Here is a 26288-nt window from a genome sequence, read left to right as displayed (position 1 = left end):
TATATATATATATAGATATATATATAGATAGATAGATAGATAGATAGATAGATAGATAGATAGATAGATAGATAGATAGATAAATAGATAGATAGATAGATTTCCTATTTTTTTATTTCCCTTTTCTGTGAACAGTGCACTTTCCAAACGGAAAGGCAAGCAATACACAACAAAGCGCCTGTGTAGTCTGCCAGAAAACCAGACGAAGAAGAAGTAGTGAGACAACTAGATCAAAGGAGACTGCCAAGTTGCGGAAGTGCGCGCTCTGTCTGCAGAGAATGACACCTTGAAATGCATTAGGACCTTGAAGAAACTGGCTTATTACTTAATTATGAGCGCAGCCGGTATCGACCAATGGAGTTGGGGTTGTGCTAATGAAACAAATATCTGTTCCACTGAACTGACGCTGTTTCGAATTCAGTAGTTACCAGCGTTGTCCTGAGCGAGACCAATCGGTATTTACATGCGTCTGGTTGGTCGACTGGCACGTTTCTCGAGTTATGGGCGCATTACAGTCATTATCTGATGAACCAGAATACAGAGAATTGTCAGAGAAGACGGGCTGTGAGTATTACGTTTGTTTCTTGTAGTATAAGAGTACAATTGTTGAGAATACGCATTGTTATGGGTCTATGTAATCTTGCGCTAAAATGTGTCATTATTGTGAAATGAAACGCCACCACAATACGTAACCCCATTCTCAATAATGAGTATCTTCATAATACACGTCATCACGTGTAGCGGTAAGTGTTCTGGGGGCTATTTCCATAGGAGAACAGCATGATTTATATATTGCTGTAGGCTACAGCACTAGTATGAGTATCTTTCCTGCTAGTTGGCGCCGATGCTATCCCTCTTGGGCATCAGCGCGCAAAAGGCTTTGACATAACCGGAAAGCTAGTTTCATGTCCACTGTGTCACGAATGTTGAATAAAATTCCATTTGAACTTACTCTGCTGATTGTCCGTCGAGTTGGAACTTGTATAGTGCGGAATTTGAGACAATATCCACATGAAAGTATAATTAAACTAACTTTTAAAAGCCTGGTAGTGCGTTCAGATCACCTGAAGGATGCGCAGGCAATGCATGCATACTTGCCTAGAGGCCTCCTGTAGACGTTTGTTTACATTGTTTTGCGCATGTGCCAGGGGATATAAATATCAATGGAGGTACCAGTGTTTGGAAAGTCAGTTTAATAATACTTTATTACTTTCCTGTGGATATTTCTGCTCAAATTCCTACCCACAAAAGGACAACCCGCACAGACTACTGGTAGAATACATTGAAATTCAATTGTATTCAGCATTCTGGCTTGTGAGAGGACATTTTCAAATCAAACGTCAAATGGCATTAATCTCAGACTGTGAACCTGAGGTATTAGTCTGATGATTGTCAGGCATGTAGTAGGCCTACTGTAGTGTCTTTCCTGATACCCTGCAATGAGATGAGCTACCATGTCCAAATTAAAAGCAGAACAATGAGAAGACTGTTTGATCAAATAAGGAATGTCCTTGTGACTAAAGTCAGATGAAAGAAATGAGACTTGATAATCGTATTAGACCAGATTAATCGCCTATATTTTTTAAAACTGCAATATGTAACTTTTTGGGCTACCTGACCAAATTCACGTTAACGGATAACTCACATTTCTTTCTCATTGAAAGCAAGTCTAAGAAGCGGTAGATCGGTTCTATGTGCGCTATTTCTATGCTTCCCATTCTTAAGTTTAGTTTTTGCATATTTTACTTTCAGTTTTGTACACTATTGTAACGACCCTGGGTTTATAAGCACGGAAATCGACTCTGCTGCACGAGCATGCTTTTTTGGCACAGTCGATAGCGCACTGGACTTCGGGCTAGAAGGTCAAGCGTTCGAGACCTGCTCCCTGCCTGTTTCATTACACAATCTTCAAGCAGCTGAAAATACAATATTTTTGGTTATGGAAAATATATTTCACAGCAAATTTATACTTGCTTGTTTTGTCACATAAACTGAAATTAGGTGAACTATCAGAATTTAAGAAATGGTTGCTAAAACTATTAAATCTTAAAAGGGCGATTCCACGCCAGTGTAGCCGAAAATATTTTTGGTATCTTCGATTGTTCTGGCAATTTTCACATAGAAACTTCATTGGATTTACGACATGCTTTTTGCATCTGTATCGCAAACCATTTGTGGATTAAGACCTATACATGTCTCCTGTAACAACATCTTGGTGTCATTATACTTCTTATAGTGTGCTCTAAAATATGGAGTATGTCAAATTTTCATATGAATTTATTCAACACTACAAATATTAATGTTTTACTTCTTATGGCTGAGATCCCGCAAACGGGATTGATATGACAACAGCCAGTGAAAGTGCAGGGCGCCAAATTCAAACAACAGAAATCTCATAATTAAAATTCCTCAAACAATAAGTATTTAACACCATTTTAAAGATAAACTTCTTGTTAATCCCACCACAGTGTCCGATTTCAAATAGGCGTTACGGCCAAAGCGCCACAAATGATTATGTTAGGTCAGAGCCAAGTCACAGAAAAACACAGCCATTTTTCCAGCCAAAGAGAGGAGTCACAAAAATCAGAAATAGAGGTATAATTCATCACTAACCTTTGATGATCTTCATCATATGACACTCATAGGACTTCATGTTACACAATACATGTATGTTTTGTTCGATAAAGTCCATATTTATATCAAAAACTCTCACTATACATTGGTGCGTTATGTTCAGTAGTTCCAAAAACATCTGGTGATTTTGCAGAGAGCCACATCAATTTACAGAAATACTCATCGTAAATGTTGTTGAAAATACAAGTGTTATACATGGAACTTTAGATACACTTCTCCTTAATGCAACCGCTGTGTCAGATTTAAAAAAATCTTTACGGAAAAAGCAAACCATGCAATAATCTGAGTACGGCGCTCAGAGACCAAAACAGCCAAACAGATATCCACCATATTGTGCAGTCAACAGAAGTTAGAAATAACATTATAAAGATTCACTTACCTTTGATGATCTTCATCAGAATGCACTCCCAGGAATCCCAGGTCCACTATAAATGTTTGTTTTGTTCAATAATGTCCATAATTTATGTCCAAATACCTCCTTTTGTTAGCGCGTTCAGTTCACAAATCCAAATTTATGACGCGCATGCACTAGGAGCAGACGAAAAGTCAAAAAGTTCCGTTGCAGTCCGTAAAAACATGTCAAATGAATTATAGAATCAATCTTTAGGATGTTTTTAAACCTAAATCTACAATAATGTTCCAACCGGAGAATTTCTTTGTCTGTAGAAATGCAATGGAACAGAGCTCGCTCTCACGTGAACGAGCGTCACGAGCTCATGGCATTCTGGCAGACCCCTGACTCATTACCCTCTCATTTGCTCCCACTTCACAGTAGAAGCATCAAACATGGTTCTAAAGACTGTTGACATCTAGTGGAAGCCTTATGAAGTGCAACATGACCAATGTCCCACTGTATCTTCAATAGGGAATGAGTTGAAAAACGACCAACCTCAGATTTCCCACTTCCTGGTTGGATTTTATTCTCAGGTTTTTGCCTGCCATATGAGTTATGTTATACTCACAGACATCATTCAAACAGTTTTAGAAACTTCCGAGTGTTTTATATTCAAATATACTAATAATATGCATATATTAGCAACTGGGACTGAGTAGCATGCAGTTTACTCTGGGCACCTCTGGGCACGTTATTCATCCAAGCTACTCAATACTGCCCCCAGCCATAAGAAGTTTTAATATATCAAAGTACCCTTTTTGATTTTGTTTATTTCAAGACATTGTTTAGAACAATATACTCTACAACTATATAACATTTCCAGAGTGGGCTCTCTGCTAATTCTTAAGGTTTTATCAGGGGACATTTTTTCGAAGTTGAAGCTCATTTAGTGGATTTCTATACAATTGGAGAACAGCAAAAACAAGCAAAAATGTCTCAAGCTATTATCACCTTGGCTGCATTAGGTTCATTCACCTCAGTCGTTCTACAAACAAATAGCCTATTAGCTTTACAATTTGTAATGTTATAGGCCTACCCCTGGAAGGGGGTAAATATGAGAAATGATTCACACCGACACATAGCATCAGGGATTGTTCAGTCATTTGTAATGATGAATTGCATAAAATCATATATTCTATACATTGCACTTTTAGGGAAGATGGGCCATGTGGATATGTTCATATTGAAACATATCTTTCAACATGAACAACCCCAAGTTTGGGAGCCACTGCTATAACCTCGCTCTCTGCTTGCTTCCTCTCTTTCTCTTCTGCTTCCTCCTGCAAGCATTGCAGCCTGACTCAGCCTCACCACTGAGCGCCACATCGCTATCTGTCTCAGTAGGCTACTCTCTGTAAAGAAAAGCTATTATGAGAACTCCGTAGCCTATTTTCTGCTTCTGCTGAGGTAGGCAACGTTTAACATTAGCTTCTTACTTCATCCTTCTATCTGGCAAAGTAATACTAGCCAAAGCCCTTTAACGTCTCTCCCGGCAGCTAGCCACCTGACTGACTGACATACACTATACAGTACCAGTCAAAAGTTTGGACACATCTACTCATTCCGGGGTTTTTCTTTATTTTTTACTATTTTCTACATTGTAGAATAATAGTGAAGACATCAACACTATGAAATAACATCAAATATCAAATCATGTAGTAACTAAAAAAAGTGTTAATAAACAAATACAAATATATTTTATATTTGAAATTCTTCAAAGTAGCGACCCTTTGCATTTGATAGCTTTGCACACTCTTGGCATTCTCTCAACCAGCTTCATGAGGAATGTTTTTCCAACAGTCTAGAATGAGTTCCCACATATGCTGAGCACTTGTTGGCTGCTTTTGTTGTTGTAAAAATGTATGTAACCTTTTATTTAACTAGGCAAGTCAGTTAAGAACACATTTTTATTTACAATAACGGCCTACACTGGCCAAACCAGGACGACGCGGGGCCAATTGTGCGACGCCCTATGGGACTCCCAATCATGACCGGTTAAGATACAGCCTGGATTCAAACCTTTTCCTTCACTCTTCAGTCCAACTTATCCCAAACCATCTCAATTGGGTTGAGGTCTCGTGATTGTGGAGGCCAGGTCATCTGATGCAGCACTCCATCACTCTCCTTGGTCAAATAGCTGTAGCGACCATAACATTGTGGCAATAATAAGGAAAGCCGAAGTGCCAAAGGCTGGGACTAAAGTCATTTATAATGTTGAGTCTTTTGAGTCTTTTGTTGAAAATGAATGTTGGTCTTATGTGTATGAAGAGGTGAATCCAGATGCAGCGTTGGAAGTATTTGTTAAATTATTAATGCCAATTGTTGAAAAGCACCTGTTAACTGTGAGAACTGTTAGAGCCCCCTGGATGGATGATGAATTGAAAAATGTTATGGTTCAAACAAATTATGCAAAAGAGGTGGCAAACAAGTCAGGCTGATCATTTGATTGGTTGATATACTGTAAACTGAGACATAATGTGACTTAACTGAAAGAAGAATCAATTATATTTCCAAACAAAGATAAATGACATAAAACACAATGGAAAAAGACTTTGGAGTACATTAAATGATATAATGGGCAGAAAGCACAATTCATCTCCATCTTTCATTTAAGTTGATAGTTAATTTATAACAAAACGCTTTTGATAATGCCAATCGTTCAATTACTATTTTGCTAGTAAGGTGGAAAAACTCAGAAGTGAAATGAAAACATTGAACAGTGATCCGTCATATTTTTGTATAAAATATCTAATAATGAAAGCGAAGGATTGCTGTTTTGATTTAGTCAAGTTAGTGTGGGACAGGTGAAAAAACTATTGTTATCCATCAATAATGACAAGCAACCAGGTATAGACAGCATTGATGGGAAACTATTGAGTATGGTAGCAGAATGTATTGCCAGCCCTATTTGCTATATATTTAACCAAAGCCTAAAGGTGTGTGTGTCTCCACAGATGTGGAGGGATGCTAAAGTAATTATACTGCCTAAAAATAGTAAAGCACCCTACTGGAGTGATTTAAGGTAGATACTGTATGTATAGGGGTATATGAAAAAAAGAACAGTGTATGTGAGTGCGTGTGTAGAGTCAGTGCTGTTGCCATAACAAGCAGTGAAGCAGCCAGCAGTGAAGCTACTCTCAATGGTGCAGCTGTATAACTGTTTGAGGATTTGAGGGCCCACGCCAAAACCTTTCAACCTGTTGAGGGGGAAGCGGCAGCAAATTTTCCTGTGTGTATCAAGAATGGTCCACCACCCAAAGGACATCAAGCCAACCAGTCAGGATGTTGCCTACCCTCTTCACCTGGGGTCGGCCATCAGGAAGTCCCAGGGTCCTAAGCTTGGTGACGAGCTTGGAGGGGAAACTGGTGTTGAAAGCTGAGCTGTAGTCAATTAACATTATTCTCACGTAGGTATTCTGCTTTTCTAGGTGGGTGAGGGCAGTGTGGAGTGTAATTGACATTGTGTCACCTATGTGGAGAATCCATTGTCTGAAAGCAATTTTTCAGAAAAGCAGGGAGTATTAAAGTTACGAGAGTCCCATTGGTAGCATATCCGCAATCAGAGTTAATCAATTTTATAGAATGGAGGAAGAGGTGGCTGGTTCTCCCTTGGCCTTAATCTTGCCAGGACTCCCCTCTCTCGCCTCTAATGCCGGCATTTCCTTTTGGATACCCCAAAAATTGGTGTAGAGCACTCACCTTGTACTGCGCTAACTCCGATTTACAGATTGGTTAAAAAAAATGGACAATAAGATGATAATTGAAGCTGTATTGTTAGATTTCTTCTGGATCTCTTCTAGTTATGAGAAATATTACTGCGATGAAGATTCCAGATTGTCTGCACAATCAAATTATATTCAGCTCAGACACACATGCATACCCCACAAGACATGCCATCAGGGGTTTCTTCAGTCCCCAAGTCAAAAACGAGTTCATGACAATGCACTGTATTATACAGAGCCATGATCTCATCGAACTCCCTTCCAACTCAAGAAAACAGCAGAATTACCGTTTAAAAAAAATAGAATTCAATTATTATTATCTCATGGAACGGTGGGGACAGTGAGGGGACAAACACACACACTCTAACACACAATTTTTGTTGTATTGTTTGTATATCGTTGTATTTTAAATTTGTGTGACTGTCCTTGTCTATCAGTGTTTTGTTGCATGTCATGTTTTTTGTGAACCCCAGGAAGAGTAGCTGCTGCTTCTGCAAAAGTTAATGGGGATCCAAATAAACAAATAACAGTGTAGGCCTGACTGAGCCACCATGAATAATAGATTAGATACTTTGTGTACAGCTTCAGAAAAACATGCAAGCAATGAGGCTGTGAACAGACCGGTTTTCTTCACCATCTCTATTATCTGAAATCCCCACCCTCAGTGAGTCTCCTCATACCACTGGTAATCCAACATTAGATCTTCACATACTGGTATGCCCGTAAAATTTACCTAGGAATGTATCGCATGCGGCTGGTCGCCCCATAATTGGGGAGGACGGACTCATAGTAATGGCTGGAATGAATTCAATGGAATGGTAAATAACTCATCCAAGATATGGTTGACACCATTCCATTCACTCTGTTCCAGCCGTTATTATGAGCTGTCCTTCCCTCGGCAGCCTCTTTCACACACTGAAACACTCGCACTCACTCACACACAAACTCTTCATTGAAGTATTGTGGCGATTACATAGATATTAGATATCAGTCCTTGTTTGAATGTATTTGAATAATTTGAGCTCATCATTACATGTAATACACAGTTTAATACACATGTATTGCTGTATTTCTCTAAACTACAATGATAATGCAATGTGAAATCGTTTTTACATTTGAATATACAAATCCACTGGCATCAACTAAAAATAGATGCTGAATAAACATTCAGCCCTACTCTCTGCTTATACTATGTGTGTATACAGTGTTAGTCCTGAGGATGTCAAATCAGGCAAACTGAATGATCAATTAGACATAACTTCAAGACACAAAGATAAAATGTAGTTGGTAAAAGTTAAAAAACAATTGTGTTCCGTTAACATCATTACTCTGCAGTCCGTCATGGTTTCCTGCTCATTCAATGTGAACTGATGTGCTGCCTGGCATTTTGCCTCACTAATAAGAGGCCTCTTGAAGATACATTTGAGTTCTCCTTCATCCATCTATGTCTCTAACCTGCTGTGGTAGGCTGCCAGGATGTCCCTCTCTGTCTTGGACTCATGACAGTCCTTTTTTTGTTCCTCAGTTTCCTTCGAACAAATTGGAATCCTGCACAAAAGATTCAAGCAGTTGAGCCACAATGAAGACATGCTGAGGTAGGACTCCCTAATAATGTTTGACATTCATACACTCTGTAAAGGCCCATTCTAACACACTTTATTTTTTAACTTGTGCTGTTACTATGGGGACACACATGGGTGTATCCTGGCATAATACATTTCTGGTGAAGTGGTTCTTCCCATTTCTTTATAATAAACTAGCCTAACAGGTTTTGGTTTGGCTATTGTTGAGCAAGATGTTATAAGTTACCAGCTTCCTGGTGCACACCTTTTAATTATCTCCTTGTCTTTTCACTTGTAGGAGAGCTGACCTCGACACAATTCCAGACCTGGCATGCAATCCAATCCGCACCCAAATTATAGAGGCCTTCTTTGACAAAAGGTAGATTATCGTGTTCCTGTTAAGTACCTCAATAAGTACACAACTAAGGGCTCTATTTTAACAAACCAAAGGCAAAGTAAATCTTAGCAGTTGAGTGGTGGTGTGTCTGAAATATTTGGGCTATTTTGACAGCGGGAACAATGGCCGTAACACTTGGCGTTAGCGTAAAGAGGCAGACTTTTCTTTGAATTTATAGAAGTTGTTGGTGTGACGTGGGCTTGATCCCTGCTTCAACTTGTAACAAGATGTGTAAATGTTCTAATAAGATTAGTCTACCTTCAACGTTGATATGGCGAAGTAGAATTGTAGAGGCAAAGAAACAGGCAATCAATAGTTGATTCAACACCACGGTCAGCGATTGGATTTCCTGCAATTTGACATTCAGATCCAACAGATGACAGTGGAAAATGTGTTTTCTTTTTATTTAAATGAAAAACAATAATTTGACTTTAACAACTTGATGTTTCTAAATAGGCATATTTCATTCAGTGGGCATCGTGCATAATGAGTCAAGTTTCACAGGAGCTGGATATAAATAATATCCATAGCCTATAATGAGACTTTGGGGTTTCAAGACACATGTAGTTTTTTTTAGACACATTCAGGGCTTGACATTAACGTCAATTACCAATCCTGGGGCAAGGTTTGGAAAATAGCAGTGTGCTGGCTTTAACAAATTGAAATTGCTAACGAGCGTGTGTTTGACAATTGGGCTAGCTTAACACCAGTCGAAAATAGAACCCAAAAAGTGAACTTCTCTCAAGATGCTCCTATCTACCTAGTGTGATTTTCATTAAACAGTAGGTTTGGTGTTGCCTCACAGAGATGTTAAATGTCAGCCTCATCTAGAAACAACCCCTAGCCTTTAGCCCCTAGCCGTTAGCCACTACCACCTAGCACTTGTGTAGACCGGAAAGGTTTGAATATTAAGTTTCTTTCCAAAATGATATATATCCTTTTTCAGAAATCTTGATAAATGAGCTTTTATTGTTTTAAAGAACTTATGAAAGAGTGAAAAAAACACCAATCTCATCACGGCATTGTGTTGCTCAATGACAGATAGGCATGTATTTATTTTCAATCACTTGATGGTTTCATTTCAGAGAGACAAATAATGTTTTTTCAGCTAAATGAAAAGTATACAAAATATTAAGAAAACTTCCTCTTTCCATGACAGACTGACCAGGTGAATCCAGGTGAAAGCTATGATCCCTTATTGATTGTCACTTGTTAAATCCACTTCAATCAGTGTAGATTAAGTGAAGGAGACAGGTTAAAGAAGGATTTTTAAGCATTGAAACAATTGAGAAATGGATTGTGTATGTGTGCCAATCAGAGGGTGAATGGGAAAGACCAAAAATGTAAGTGCCTTTGAACGGGGTATGGTAGTAGGGGTCTGGAACACTGGTATGTGTCAGGAACTGCAATGCTGCTGGGTTTTTCATGCTCAACATTTTCCTGTGTGTATCAAGAATGGTCCACCACCCAAAGGACATCAAGCCAACCAGTCAGGATGCTCTCTGGTGCTGCTGTGGAACTTTTTGAGGATCTGAGGATCTGAGGATGCCAAATCTTTTCAGTCTCCTGAGGGGGAATATGTGTTGTCATGCCCTCTTCACGATTGTCTTGGTGTGTTTGGACCATGATAGTTTGTTGGTGAACTTGAAACTCCACCTCTACAATACAGCCCAACAATGTTAATGAGGGCCTGTTCGGCCCTTCTTGTCCTGTAGTCCACGATCAGCTCCTTTGTCTTGCTCACATTGAGGGAGAGATTCTTGTCATGACACCACACTGCCAGGTCTCTGACCTCCTCCCTATAGGCTGTCTCATCACTGTTAGTGATCAGGCCTACCACTGTTGTGTCGTCAGCAAACTTAATGATGGTGTTGGAGTCGTGTTTGGCCACGCAGTCGTGGGTGAACGGAGAGTACAGGAGGGAACTAGGCATGCACCTCTTGAGGGGCCCCGGTGTTGAAGATCAGCGTGGCAGATGTGTTGTTGCCTACCCTTACCACCTGGGGGTGGCACGTCAGGCAGTTCAGGATCCAGTTGCAGAGGGAAGTGTTTAGTCCCAGGGTCCTTATGTGGTCCTTCTGTGGCTCAGTTGGTAGAGCATGGCGCTTGTAACGCCAGGGTAGTGGGTTCGATTCCCGGGACCACCCATACGTAGAATGTATGCACACATGACTGTAAGTCGCTTTGGATAAAAGCGTCAGCTAAATGGCATTTATTATTATATTATCCTTAGCTTAGTGATGAGCTTTGAGGGCACTATGGTGTTGAACGCTGAGCTGTAGTCAATGCATAGCATTCTCAAATACTGTAGGTGTTTATTTTGTCCAGGTGTGAAAGGACAGTGTGGAGTGCGATTTAGATTGCATCATATGTGGATCTGTTTTTGGGTGGTATGCAAACTGGAGTGGGTCTGGGGTTTTCGGGATGATGGTGTTGACGTGAGCCATAACCAGCCTTTCAAAGCACTTCATGGCTACCGACGTGAGTGCTACGGCTGTAGCAATTTAGGCAGGTTACCTTCGCTTCCTTGGGCACTGGAACTATGGTGGTTTGCCTGAAACATGTAGGTATTACAGACTCGGTCAGAGAGAGGTTGAAAATGTCAGTAAAGACACTTGCCAGTTGGTCCGCTTATGCTCTGAGTACACACCCTGGTAATCCATCTGGCCCCACAGCCTTGTGAATGTTGACCTTTTTAAAGGTCTTGCACACGTCAGCTACGAAGAGTGGGATCACACAGTCATCCGGAACAATTGGTGCTCTCGTGCACGCTTCAGTGTTGCTTGCCTCGAAACGAGCATAAAAGGCATTTAGCTCGTCTGGTAGGCTTGTGTTACTGGGCATCTCGTGGCTGGGTTTCCCTTTGAAGTCCGTAATAGTTTGCAAGCCCTGCCACATCCGACGAGCTTCAGAGCCAGTGTGTAGTAGGATTCAAACTTAGTCCTGTATTGATGCTTTGCATGTTTGATGGTTCGTCTGAGGGCATAGTGGGATTTATAATAATCGTCCGGATTAGTCTCCCGCTCCTTGAAGTGGCAGCTCTAGCCTTTAGCTCCGTGCAGATGATGCCTGTAATCCATAACTTCTGGTTGGGATATGTACAGTGAGGGAAAAAAGTATTTTGCTGCTGATTTTGTACGTTTGCCCACTGACAAGAAATGATCCGTCTATAATTTTAATTGTAGGTTTATTTAAACAATGAGAGGCAGGATAACAACAAAAAAATCCAGATAAACACATGTCAAAAATGTTATGATTTGATTTGCATTTTAATGAGGGAAATAAGTACTTGACCCCTCTGCAAAACATGACTTAGTACTTGGTGGCAAAACCCTTGTTGGCATTCACAGAGGTCAGACGTTTCTTGTAGTTGGCCACCAGGTTTGCACACATCTCAGGAGGGATTTTGTCCCACTCCTCTTTGCAGATCTTCTGCAAGTCATTAAGGTTTCGAGGCTGACGTTTGGCAACTCGAACCTTCAGCTCCCTACACAGATTTTCTATGCGATTAAGGTCTGGAGACTGGCTGGGCCACTCCAGGACCTTAATGTGCTTCTTCTTGAGCCACTCCTTTGTTGCCTTGGCCATGTGTTTTGGGGTCCTTGTCATGCTGGAATACCCATCCACGACCCATTTTCAATGCCCTGTCTGAGGGAAGGAGGTTCTCACCCAAGAATTGACGGTACATGGCCCCGTCCATCGTCCCTTTGATGCGGTGAAATTGTCCTGTCCCCTTAGCAGAATAACACCCCCAAAGCATAATGTTTCCACCTCCATGTTTGATGGTGGGGATGATGTTCTTGGGGTCATAGGCAGCATTCCTCCTCCTCCAAACACGGCGAGTTGAGTTGATGCCAAAGAGCTCCATTTTGGTCTCATCTGACCACAACACTTTCACCCAGTTGTCAACTGAATCATTCAGATGTTCATTGGCAAACTTCAGACGGGCATGTATATGTGCTTTCTTGAGCAGGGGGACCTTGTGGGCGCTGCAGGATTTCAGTCCTTCATGGCGTAGTGTGTTACCAATTGTTTTCTTGGTGACTATGGTCCCTGCTGCCTTGAGATCATTGACAAGATCCTCCCGTGTAGTTCTGGGCTGATTCCTCACCGTTCTCATGATCATTGCAACTCCACGAGGTGAGATCTTGCATGGAGCCCCTGGCCGAGGGAGATTGACAGTTCTTTTGTGTTTCTTCCATTTGTGAATAATCGCACCAACTGTTGTCACCTTCTCACCAAGCTGCTTGGCGATGGTCTTGTAGCCCATTCCAGCCTTGTGTCGGGCTACAATCTTGTCCCTGACATCCTTGGAGCGCTCTTTGGTCTTGGCCATGGTGGAGAGTTTGGAATCTGATTGATTGATTGCTTCTGTGGACAGTTGTCTTATATACAGGTAACAAGCTGAGATTAGGAGCACTCCCTTTAAGAGTGTGCTCCTAATCTCAGCTCGTTACCTGTATAAAAAACACCTGGGAGCCAGAAATCTTTCTGATTGAGAGGGGGTCAAATAGTTATTTCCCTCATTAAAATGTAAATTAATTTATAACATTTTTGACATGTGTTTTTCTGGATGTTGTTGCTGTTTTTCTGACTCTCACTGTTCAAGTAAACCTACCATTAAAATTATAGACTGATAATTTCTTTGTCAGTGGGCAAACGTACAAAATCAGCAGGGGATCAAATACTTTTTTCCCTCACTGATGTACAGTCACTGTGGGGACGATGTCGTCAATGCACTTACTGATGGTGACTGTGGTGGTGTACTCCTCAATGCCATTGGATGAATCACGGAACATATCCCAGTCTGTGCTAGCAAAACAATCCTGTAGCGTAGCATCCATGTCATCTGACCACTTCCGTATTGAGCGAGTCACTGGTACTTCTTTAGTTTTTGCTTGTAAAGCACAAATCAGGAGGATAGAATTGTGGTCAGATATGCTGGTATAAATTAGGTAAAATGAATTTAAATTTGCCTGCATTAAATTCCCCGGCCACTAGGAGTGCCGCTTCTGAATGAGCATTTTCTTGTTCGTTTATGGCCTTATACAGCTCGTTGAGTGTGGTGTTAGTGCCAGCATCTGCTCCAGCAGTTATTGACAAATAGACAATCACCCCCGCCCCTTGTCTTACCAGACATAGCTGCTCTGTCCTGCTGATGCACGGAAAACCCAGCCAGCTAAATATTATTAGTGTCGGTGGTATTTGGTATTTTCTTAGGTTCCCCATTAGCTATTGCCTAAGCAGCAGCTACTCTTCCTGGGCTCCACACAAAACATATGACATAATACAGAACGACATAATACAGAACATCATTAGACAAGGACAGAACTACATACACTTTTAAAAAGGCACACGTAGCCTACATATCAATGCATCGACACAAACTATCGAGGTCAAATAGAGGAGAGGCGTTGTGCCACGAGGTGTTGCTTTATCTGTTTTTTTAAACCAGGTTTACTGTTTATTTGAGCAATATGAGATGGAAGGAAGTTCCATGCAATAAGGGCTCTATATAATACTGTACGCTTTCTTGAATTTGTTCTGGATTTGTGGACTATGAAAATACCCCTGGTGGCATGTCTGGTGGGGTAAGTGTGTGTGTGTGTCAGAGCTGTGTGTAAATTGACTATGCAAACAATTTGGGATTTTCAACACATGAATGTTTCTTATAAAAAGAAGTGATTCAGTCAGTCTCTCCTCAACTCTTAGCTAAGAGAGACTGGCATGCATAGTATTTATCTCAGCCCTCTGATTACAATTAAGAGCAAAACGTGCCGCTCTGTTCTGGGCCAGCTCAAGCTTAACTAGGTATTTCCTTGCCGCACTGGACCACACAACTGGACAATAATCAAGATTAGACAAAACTAGAGCCTGCAGAACTTGCTTTTTGGAGTGTGGTGTCAAAAAAGCAGAACATATCTTTATTACGGACAGACCTCTCCCCATCTTTGCAACCATTGAATCTATATGTTTTGACCATGACAGTTTACAATCTAAGGTAACGCCAAGTAATTTAGTCTCCTCAACTTGTTCAACAGCCACACCATTCATTACCAGATTCAACTGGAACATAAGATATTACAGTTTTTAATGTCCCGTTGGTAGGATAGTCTCGACCGTAGTTCATCAAGTTTGTTTTCCAGTGATTGATCGTTGGTCAATTTAGACTCCTGAACAGGTAATCAAATGGCTACCCGGACTATTTGCATTGTGTGCCACCCCCCCCCACTAACCCCTCTTTTACGCTTCTGCTACTCTGTTTATCATATATACATAGTCACTTTAACTATACATTCATGTACATAATACCTCAATTGGCCCGACCAACCAGTCCTCCCGCCAATTGGCTAACCGGGTTATCTGCATTGTGTCCCGCCAACCCCCCTTTACGCTACGCTACTGCTACTCTTTGTTCATCATATATGCATAGTCACTTTAACCATATCTACATGGTCGTACTACCTCAATCAGCGCGACTAACCAGTCTCTATATGTAGCCTTGCTACTGTTATTTTTCACTGTATTTTTACTGTTTTTATTTCTTTACTTACCTATTGTTCACCTAATACCTTTTTTGCACTGTTAGTTAGAGCCTGTAAGTAAGCATTTCAGTGTAAGGTCGGCACACTTGACAGAAACTTTGATTTGAATCGATGGTATTGGTGATTTACCAATTTGTAAGTCGCTCTAGATAAGAGCGTCTGCTAAATGACTTAAATGTTAATGTTAAATGTTACTCACTCTCCTCTGAATCCTCACAAGGCACCCCCACCTCTTCCCTCTGTGTCTCTGCCTTCACGTGAATGACATGGATTTGGGCCTGGTCTCCGTAAAGTAGCATATCCTTCGTGTCAGACTCATTAAAGAAAACATTTTTGTCCAATTCGAGGTGAGTAATCACTGTTTTGATGTCTGGAAGCTCTTTTCAGTCGTAAGAGACAGTAGCAGCAACTTTATGTACAAGTAAGTTAAAAACAATGCGAATAAACACAACAGCACAGTTGGTTAGGAGCCCTTAAAACGGCAGCCATCCCCTCCGGAACCTATATATCATTATATCCTGACTAGTCTCCCAGTTCCTGCCGCTGAAAAACATCCCCACATCAAAGGGCTACCCAGACCCCTCTTTTACACTGCTGTTACTCTCTGGTTATTATCTATGCATAGTCACTTTAACTCTACCTACATGTACATATTACCTTGACTAACCAGTGCCCCCGCACATTGACGCTGTGCTGTTACCCCCCTCGCTATTGTTGTTTTACTGCTGCTGTTTAATTATTTGTTACTTTTATTTTCTATTTATCAATTTTTTTACTTAACCAACAATGCAGTTCTAAGAAAAATAAGTGTTAAGGGCTTGTAAGTAAGCATTTCACTGTAAGGTGTTGTATACCTGTTGTATTTGGCGCATGTGACATACAGTTTTATTTGATTCGATGCTGCCACCACCATGCTTTACCGTAGGGATGGTGCCAGGTTTTCTCGAGCCGTGATGCTTGGCATTCAGGCTAAGGAGTTCAATCTTGGATTCATCAGACCAGAGAATCTTGTGTCTTGTGTTCTGAGAGTCCTTTATGTGCCTTTGGCAAACTCTCTAAGCGGGCTGTCAAGTGCCTTTTACTGAAGAGTGGCTTCCGTTTTGCCACTCTACCATAAAGGCCTGATTGGTGGAGTGCTGCATGGCTGGTTATACTTCTGGAAGGTTCTCCCATCTCCACTGAGGAACTCTGGAGCTCTGTCAGAGTGACCATTGGGTTCTTGGTCACCTCCCTGACTATGGCCCTTCTCCTCCAATTGCTCAGTTTGGCCAGGCGGCTAGCTGTTGGGAGAGTCTTGGTGGTTCCAAACTTCTTATGGCTGCAGCGACAAGGGCAGTATTGAGTAGCTTGGATGAAAGGTGCCCTGCTTAAGTACTGCAGTGCATCTCCTCCTCATGGACTGCACCAGATTTGCCAATTGCTGTGTACCCCACTCTTCCACCCAAGGCACCTGCAAGTTCCCGGACATTTTTGGGGGGGAATGGGCCTAGCACTCACCCTCCGATCCAACAGGTTCCAGATGTGCTCAATGGGATTGAGATCCGGGCCCTTCACTGGCCATGGCAGAACACTGACATTCCTGTCTTGCAGGAAATCACACACAGAACGAGCAGTATGGCTTGTGGCATTGTCATGCTGGAGGGTCATGTCAGGATGAGCCTGCAGGAAGGGTATCACATGAGGTAGGAGGTTGTCTTACCTGTAATGCACAGCGTTAAGATTGCTTGCAATGACAACAAGCTCAGTCCGATGATGCTGTGACACACAGCCCCAGACCATGGCAGAACCTCCACGTCCAAATCGATCCCGCTTCAGAGTACAGGCCACGGTTTAACTCTCATTCCTTTGATGATAAACAAGTATCTGACCGACACCCCTGGTGAGACAAAACCACGACTCGTCAGTGAAGAGCACTTTTTGCCAGTCCTGCCAGCGACGGTGGGTTTGTGCCCAGGTAGGTAACGTTGTTGCCGGTGATGTCTGGTGAGGACCTGCCTTACAACAGGCCTACAAGCCCACAGTCCAGCCTCTCTCAGCCTATTGCGGACAGTCTGAGCACTGATGGAGAGATTGTTACATTTACATTTACATTTAAGTCATTTAGCAGACGCTCTTATCCAGAGCGACTTACAAATTGGTGCATTCACCTTATGACATCCAGTGGAACAGCCACTTTACAATAGTGCATCTAAATCTTTTAAGGGGGGGGGGGGGTGAGAAGGATTACTTTATCCTATCCTAGGTATTCCTTAAAGAGGTGGGGTTTCAGGTGTCTCCGGAAGGTGGTGATTGACTCTGCTGTCCTGGCGTCGTGAGGGAGTGTGTCCCACCATTGGGGAGCCAGAGCAGCGAACAGTTTTGACTGGGCTGAGCGGAACTGTACTTCCTCAGTGGTAGGGAGGCGAGCAGGCCAGAGGTGGATGAACGCAGTGCCCTTGTTTGGGTGTAGGGCCTGATCAGAGCCTGGAGGTACTGAGGTGCCGTTCCCCTCACAGCTCCGTAAGCAAGCACCATGGTCTTGTAGCGGATGCGAGCTTCAACTGGAAGCCAGTGGAGAGAGCGGAGGAGCGGGGTGACGTGAGAGAACTTGGGAAGGTTGAACACCAGACGGGCTGCGGCGTTCTGGATGAGTTGTAGGGGTTTAATGGCACAGGCAGGGAGCCCAGCCAACAGCGAGTTGCAGTAATCCAGACGGGAGATGACAAGTGCCTGGATTAGGACCTGCGCCGCTTCCTGTGTGAGGCAGGGTCGTTCTGCGGATGTTGTAGAGCATGAACCTACAGGAACGGGCCACCGCCTTGATGTTAGTTGAGAACGACAGGGTGTTGTCCAGGATCACGCCAAGGTTCTTAGCGCTCTGGGAGGAGGACACAATGGAGTTGTCAACCGTGATGGCGAGATCATGGAACGGGCAGTCCTTCCCGGGAGGAAGAGCAGCTCCGTCTTGCCGAGTTCAGCTTGAGGTGGTGATCCGTCATCCACACTGATATGTCTGCCAGACATGCAGAGATGCGATTCACCACCTGGTCATCAGAAGGAGGAAAGGAGAAGATTAATTGTGTGTCCTGCATAGCAATGATAGGAGAGACCATGTGAGGTTATGACAGAGCCAAGTGACTTGGTGTATAGCGAGAATAGGAACAGAGCCCTGGGGGACACCAGTGGTGAGAGCGCGTGGTGAGGAGACAGATTCTCGCCACGCCACCTGGTAGGAGCGACCTGTCAGGTAGGACGCAATCCAAGCGTGGGCCGCGCCGGAGATGCCCAACTCTGAGAGGGTGGAGAGGAGGATCTGATGGTTCACAGTATCGAAGGCAGCCGATAGGTCTAGAAGGATGAGAGCAGAGGAGAGAGAGTTAGCTTTAGCAGTGCGGAGCGCCTCCGTGATACAGAGAAGAGCAGTCTCAGTTGAATGACTAGTCTTGAAACCTGACTGATTTGGATCAAGAAGGTCATTCTGAGAGAGATAGCGGGAGAGCTGGCCAAGGACGGCACGTTCAAGAGTTTTGGAGAGAAAAGAAAGAAGGGATACTGGTCTGTAGTTGTTGACATTGGAGGGATCGAGTGTAGGTTTTTCAGAAGGGGTGCAACTCTCGCTCTCTTGAAGACGGAAGGGACGTAGCCAGCGGTCAGGGATGAGTTGATGAGCGAGGTGAGGTAAGGGAGAAGGTCTCCGGAAATAGTCTGGAGAAGAGAGGAGGGGATAGGGTCGAGCGGGCAGGTTGTTGGGCGGCCGGCCGTCACAAGACGCAAGATTTCATCTGGAGAGAGAGGGAGAAAGAGGTCAGAGCACCGGGTAGGGCAGTGTGAGCAGAACCAGCGGTGTCGTTTGACTTAGCAAACGAGGATCGGATGTCGTCGACCTTCTTTTCAAAATGGTTGACGAAGTCATCTGCAGAGAGGGAGGAGGGGGGAGGGGGAGGAGGATTCAGGAGGGAGGAGAAGGTGGCAAAGAGCTTCCTAGGGTTAGAGGCAGATGCTTGGAATTTAGAGTGGTAGAAAGTGGCTTTAGCAGCAGAGACAGAGGAGGAAAATGTAGAGAGGAGGGAGCGAAAGGATGCCAGGTCCGCAGGGAGGCGAGTTTTCCTCCATTTCCGCTCGGCTTGTTCTGTGAGCTCGCAATGAGTCGTCGAGCCACGGAGCGGGAGGGGAGGACCGAGCCGGCCTGGAAGATAGGGGACATAGAGAGTCAAAGGATGCAGAAAGGGAGGAGAGGAGGGTTGAGGAGGCAGAATCAGGAGATAGGTTGGAGAAGGTTTGAGCAGAGGGAAGAGATGATAGGATGGAAGAGGAGAGAGTAGCGGGGGAGAGAGAGCGAAGGTTGGGACGGGCGCGATACCATCCGAGTAGGGGCAGTGTGGGAAGTGTTGGATGAGAGCGAGAGGGAAAAGGATACAAGGTAGTGGTCGGAGACTTGGAGGGAGTTGCAATGAGGTTAGTGGAAGAACAGCATCTAGTAAAGATGAGGTCGAGCGTATTGCCTGCCTTGTGAGTAGGGGGAAGGTGAGAGGGTGAGGTCAAAAGAGGAAAGGAGTGGAAAGAAGGAGGCAGAGAGGAATGAGTCAAAGGTAGACATGGGGAGGTTAAAGTCGCCCAGAACTGTGAGAGGTGAGCCGTCCTCAGGAAAGGAGCTTATCAAGACATCAAGCTCATTGATGAACTCTCCGAGGGACCTGGAGGGCGATAAATGATAAGGATGTTAAGCTTGAAAGGGCTGGTAACTGTGACAGCATGAAATTCAAAGGAGGTCGATAGACAGATGGGTAAGGGAGAAAGAGAGAATGACCACTTGGGAGAGATGAGGATCCCGGTGCCACCACCCCGCTGACCAGAAGCTCTCGGGGTGTGCGAGAACACGTGGGCGGATAGGAGCAGCAGTGTTATCTGTGGTGATCCATGTTTCCGTCAGTGCCAAGAAGTTGATAGGCTGAGATGAACTCTGCCTTGTTGGCAATCGGCAGTTCCAGAGGCTACCGGAGACCTGGAACTGTGGGTCCGCGCTGGGACCAAGATTAGGGTGGCCGCGGCCACGCGGTGTGGAGCGTTTGTATGGTCTGTGCAGAGGGAGATAACAGGGATAGACAGACACATAGTTGACAGGCTACAGAAGAGGCTACGCTAATGCAAGGAGATTGGAATGACAAGTGGACTACACGTCTCGAATGTTCAGAAAGTTAAGTTTACGTAGCAAGAATCTTATTGACTAAAATGATTAAAATGATACAGTACTGCTGAAGTAGGCTAGCTGGCAGTGGCTGCGTTGTTGACTTTGTAGACTAGCTGGCAGTGGCTGCGTTGTTGACACTACACTAATCAAGTCGTTCCGTTGAGTGTAATAGTTTCTACAGTGCTGCTATTCGGGGCTAGCTGGCTTGGTGTTGATTACGTTACGTTGCGTTAAAAGAACGACAATAGCTGGCTAGCTAACCTAGAAAATCGCTCTAGACTACACAATTATCTTTGATACACAGACGGCTATGTAGCGAGCTATGTAGCTAGCTACGATCAAACAAATCAAACCGTTGTGCTGTAATGAAATGAAATGAAAATGTGATACTACCTGTGGAGCGAAGCGGAATGCGACCGGGTTGTTGAGTGCGGAAGTTCTATTCAGTAGACGTTGGCTAGCTGTTGGCTAGTTAGCAGTCGGTAAATTAAGATAATCACTCTAAGACTACACGCTCTAAACTACACAATTATCTTGGATACGAAGACAGCAATGACAACTATGTAGCTAGCTAACACTACACTAATCAAGTCGTTCAGTTGAGTGTAATAGTTTCTACAGTGCTGCTATTCGGTAGACGGTGGACGTTTGCTAGCTGGCTAGCTGCTGGGCAGATAGCAGTGTAGACTATGTTAGGACACGAAATCTTGCAATAGAAGTGCTGACTGTTTCACTTTGTTGTCCTCTTTCTTTTCCTTTTTCTTCTGTCCTTCTTTTGTCCTTATTTTGTCTTCCTTTCTTCTGTTAACTAGATATTTTTTGTTGTTATTCTTTGTAAGCTAGCTAGCTTCTTCCAGGAGAGTCCCTAGCAACTGCTTAGCAACAAGTAAACAATTCTGCTAGCAATTCAGCTAGCTAAGATAACTGTACAATTTTATGAAAAATAGTTAATTTTTCAAAAGCCTGTCTTTTTTGGTTTGTTCCTTGTTTTGTCTTCTATTGAGTCTTGTTCCTGGTGTAACTCGGGCATTTGTTGTTGCAATTCTGTACCTGTCCCGCAGGTGTGCTGTTCAGATGTACCGATCCTGTGCAGATGTTGTTACACGTGGTCTGCCACTGCAAGGACGATGAACTGTCTGTTCTGTCTCCTTGTAGCGCTGTCTTAGGCATCTCACAGTACGGACATTGACATTTATTGCTCTGGCCACATCTGCAGCATGCGTAAGCCACGTTCTTGCAGATGAGCAGGGACCCTAGGCACCTTTCTTTTGGTGTTTTTCAGAGTCAGTAGAAAGGCATCTTTAGTGTCCTACGTTTTCATAACTGTGACCTTAAGACACTAACAGCGTACAGACGGTAGGCAAATAACGACTGTTCCACAGGTGCATGTTCATTCATTGTTTATTGTTTATTGAACAAGCATGGGAAACAGTGTTTAAACCCTTTACAATGAAGATCTGTGAAGTTATTTGGATTTTTAAGAATTATCTTTGAAAGACAGGGTCCTGAAAAAGGGACGTTTTTTTGTTGTTGCTGAGTTTATAATCTATATGACAATAATACAACCTTAGCTAGCAATAGGCGGAGTCGAGCTACTACCGTATTGAGTACAGTATCCATTTCGGTATCCATGATGTGCCTAGGATGTCGTGCAGTGACCTCATCTGTCCACAAGATGGAGATATTTATGTTCCTTGCTTTTTTATACCTCTATAGAAACTTCCATCAGAATGGTGACGGGACGGTCGAGGAGATCAGCTTTGAGGAGTTCCTTGTGGTGATGTCCCACTTCAGACCTCCAGCACTGAACATGACAGAGGAACAGAGAGAGAAGGTCAGGAGGGAGAAACTCCGCTGTGAGTACCGTTATTCAAATGTTACAGTGTGGACTGGTGTTAAGATGGATGTTTTGCATTATAGTATAGTTTCACTACCAAATGTAACACTGTGCTGAAATTGATATAATAATATCTAAAAATGAAATGGATATAATAATTATTTGTGCGTCTCTTTCGGGACACACAACAGGTGCGTAAATACATACATGAATCACAAGCAATAACTACAGCAGACAGCACATGTGGATTCAGTTCCTTGTTAGTTCCTTACTAGCTTGTGTACTTTCTACAATGACATTCAGAACACTGTACACGGTTTGATGTGTACTATGGCTCGCTCTTTGCCTGGAATCCAGAAAAGGAATCAATTATCTGTAAACGTTCTGCCGGGATAGCAGGTACGCATACAACAGATCTATATCCCATATACAGCATTATTCAGCAAATGCTTGACCGTGATGCCTCATGACACATGCAGGTAAGCCTTTGGTAAGCAAATATTTGTAAAGAGTTTGTGTAAGATTTTCCTTGTTTTCTTTCCCAGTCCTGTTTAACATGCACGACACAGACAACGATGGAACAATCACTCTGGAGGAGTATCGACATGTAAGCCATTGCCCAGCCCTGTCTTTCAAATACTTTATCTGCCTATCACTATGTATTGTAACTATGACTGCCTTTCCTCTGAGTGTACTGTAGGTAGTGGAGGAGCTGCTGTCTCGGAGCGGAGCCCTGGAAAAGGAAACAGCAAAAGGAATAGCAGATGCTGCCATGCTGGAGGTGGCCAGTATTTCCATGGGTCACATGGTACGGCTGCTTTTTTACAACATCTTGTGAATGTTCTTTTTCCTCACTCTTGAGTTTTAGATCTGGAATCAGCAGCTATATGACATCTGGCTATTATAAAAGTTTTTTTCAATACCATATTCAATAATCTCATTCTCAGGAACCAGATGAGTTTTACGAGGGGATCACTTTTGAACATTTTCTAAAGGTTTGTTATAAAACATTATTTTGTGTCTAATAATATTTGTATTTTTTGGGGTAAAAGTCATGGCTATAGCTTTATAAAAGGTTTTTATTATTAAATAAAGGAAGTATAGATTATTTAAGTGAGCTTCGCTGGAGAGCCCATTAAATCATCACTGTTCTTTAAAGGCGTGATCTGCACTCCTTACATCCAATGTTTTACTTTTAAATTAACAATATATGCCCATTGATTAATGAAGATTATAAACTGGGTGGTTGGAGCCCTGAATGCTGATTGGCTGACAACTGTTGTATATCAGACCATATAGCATGGGTATGACAACTGCTCTAATTACGTTGGTAACCAGTTTATAATAGCAATAAAATACCACGGCTAAGGGCTGTATCCAGGCACTCTGCGTTATAACAGCCCTTAGCCGTGGTATATTGGTCATATACCACACCCCCAGGCCTTATTGCTTAATTATAACGTTTAAATGCCTCGTGACCTTAGTTCAACTTTCACATCCCATTAGAACCCAAAATATAAGCTTGTTTTACACCATTGTTTGTAAACAAATACTGTATAGCATCAAAACATGGTTAAAACTATCATTTTAATTTGTGGTTACATCTCTCCAGCCCTATCTCTCTGCTGTTTGACAAGACTGCAGATTGTCCCTTTAACTCAAACAATAGCAGCACAATTGTTTTTCTTGTTATTAATAAAGTACACAATAGTTTAAGGTATTGTCAGACTTTAGTAACTACCGTAAGTACTATACTGGTAGTAAAACAACATTTTCTTTTCAGATACTGAAAGATATTGAGATCGAGATGAAAATGAACATTCGCTTTTTGAATATGGACACGACGACCCTGTGCAAGTGAGGATCTTCCACTTTATTTTATTACTATGATGCACAAGCACTCTTCTATGGTCTTTTTATTTAGTGGCCAGATAGGGCATACTTTACCTTCTCAGACCAACTATTACAAAGCTCTGTTTAATAGTTTTGGGTGACGGTTTAAGCTTCTACTAACACACACTTTATGTTTTTACACATTTATTGGATAAAAACATATTTATGTGCAACTATGCAAATATACACAGATTAGCAGTAGGTATGTTATGAATTTAGCATGCCTGTATCACTCCATATTTTATGCAAGAGTGTTCACAATGCTCTAAATGCCATGAATCAATCATAAATTCAATAATCATGCAACAATCCAATAATAACAATGTAATAAGCCAGTAATAAAGTGATAGCCAATTATGCAGCTCCATGATTGAAGTGAATGCAATTTACCTCCTAGTATATCTAGGGCACTGTGTGGAATAAGCTACAAACATTTGCACGTCTCTTCTATACCGTCATGCACACCTAAACTGGTTTGCTGCCACTGCCATCAGTTTGGATCAAAACAGGTTAGAATTTCCATGTTCATTAAAAAGTCACTGACCAATAGAAACAAAGTACTTATTTCCAAAGTTTAACTGACCAGCCTAGCAGTATAGCATACTGCACATGTCCTGTGGCAAGACCCTCCTCATATTGAGATAGTAGTTTCAAGTAAAATGCGCGTTAGACTTGTGCAAATGTTTTGAGAATCAAGCCCACACAAACAAGCATTTGTTGACTGTTAGAAATGGGAACAATGATATGCAACTTGTCTGTGCTGCCCTCTAGAGACCAAAGAATGTGAAGTCTATCCCATTCCCACATTTAATCATCTCTATACTGCCTATGTTATTGTTTGGTTTGCATGTGTTTGATGCCATTCCATTTGCTCCATTCCTGCCATTTATTATGAGCCGTCCTCCCCTCAGCAGCCTCCTGTGGACTAAATGGCATGCATTCATTGAATTAATTTGGCCTTAATCAGTTGCAGATCAAATGTATTTTATAATAATAATAATAATATGCCATTTAGCAGACACTTTTATCCAAAGCGACTTACAGTCATGTGTGCATACATTCTACGTATTTTAAGTAGGCACCAGCAAATACTGCAGCCTGCCGATATCTTGATTGCATCTACAGATTTTAGCATGTCTTGGTGTTTGAATTTCCATACACACTGTATATTTGTACTGGAAAATACAATATTTTCATTCCGATTTGGGATTTTATTGTAGCAAGGAATAATGTAAATGATGTGGCCTTCTCTTTTTATTGAGAACATTAAAATAGGAAACCGCTCACCAAAAGTGTATAATTTTTGAATGATTATGTACTGTAGGAATTGGAGTGTGTTTAGTTTTGCTTTTAAGAAAATAATTGTATTATCAGACAGCCTTGGAGAGGGATCTATAATGAAACTTGAATTTGCTTTGTGCTTAATCAAATCAAGTGGGGGCAGCACATAGCCTTGGGGCTAGAGGTGTGAGCCAGCAACCAGAGGGGGGGGTTCCGCTTTGGGCTGAATGTGTCAATGTTTTGTTCATTTGAAATCGACTGTTTTTCTGGAAGATATATATATATATATATATATATATATTAGTTGGACCTTGTTTGCAATTGACCAATAAAGTGATATTAATCATAGTGAATTTATGTAAATGCCTTCTAAAAAAAAAAACATTTTAAAGACATTCTCTGTATCTTTGGTGACTCTGTACTTTTTTAAACTTTCCGCTTTGGGCTGAATGTGTCAATGTTTTGTTCATATGAGCAGAATTACTGTCTTAACTCACAAGCCACAGAAATCCCTAGTTTGAAATCAACTGTTTTTCTGGAAGCTATGCTGTGCCATTTTTCCCTACATTTACCCCCATGTGGGCTAGCCCCCAAGCAATTTGAGTTCTGGCCGATGAGCTTCAGACCCTCGCCACACAGCGGTGCGAGGGAGTACTGATGTGGTGCTCAAATCAAATTTTATTTTCAGAATACAACACACACACACTGGCAATCCTTACAGTGAAGTGCTTACTTACAAGCTCTTAACCAACAATGCAGTTTAAAAAAAATACACCCCAAAAAGTAAGAGATAATAATAATAATAATAATAATAATAATAATAATAATAATAATAACAAATAATTCAAGTGCAGCA

The 26288-nt window shown here is 42.2% G+C and overlaps 1 protein-coding gene across 1 annotated transcript; it reads left to right on the top strand.

Moving 5' to 3' along the window:
- The first annotated feature begins 221 nt into the window (after positions 1 to 221).
- LOC118391411 (calcineurin B homologous protein 3-like) lies at positions 222 to 25785 on the top strand. The gene is made up of 8 exons (XM_035782779.2): positions 222 to 564; positions 8276 to 8345; positions 8611 to 8691; positions 22138 to 22277; positions 22804 to 22865; positions 22959 to 23066; positions 23206 to 23253; positions 24042 to 25785. Exons 1-8 carry the CDS (start codon positions 501 to 503, stop codon positions 24117 to 24119), a joined length of 651 nt encoding a protein of 216 aa, XP_035638672.1. The 5' UTR covers positions 222 to 500; the 3' UTR covers positions 24120 to 25785.
- Positions 25786 to 26288: the final 503 nt, after the last annotated feature.

This window comes from Oncorhynchus keta, chromosome 12 (assembly GCF_023373465.1).
Source record: "Oncorhynchus keta strain PuntledgeMale-10-30-2019 chromosome 12, Oket_V2, whole genome shotgun sequence".
Classification (NCBI taxonomy): domain Eukaryota; kingdom Metazoa; phylum Chordata; class Actinopteri; order Salmoniformes; family Salmonidae; genus Oncorhynchus; species Oncorhynchus keta.
The sequence above is the reverse complement of the archived record's forward strand: the minus strand, read 5'-3'. Positions and strand labels throughout refer to the sequence as shown.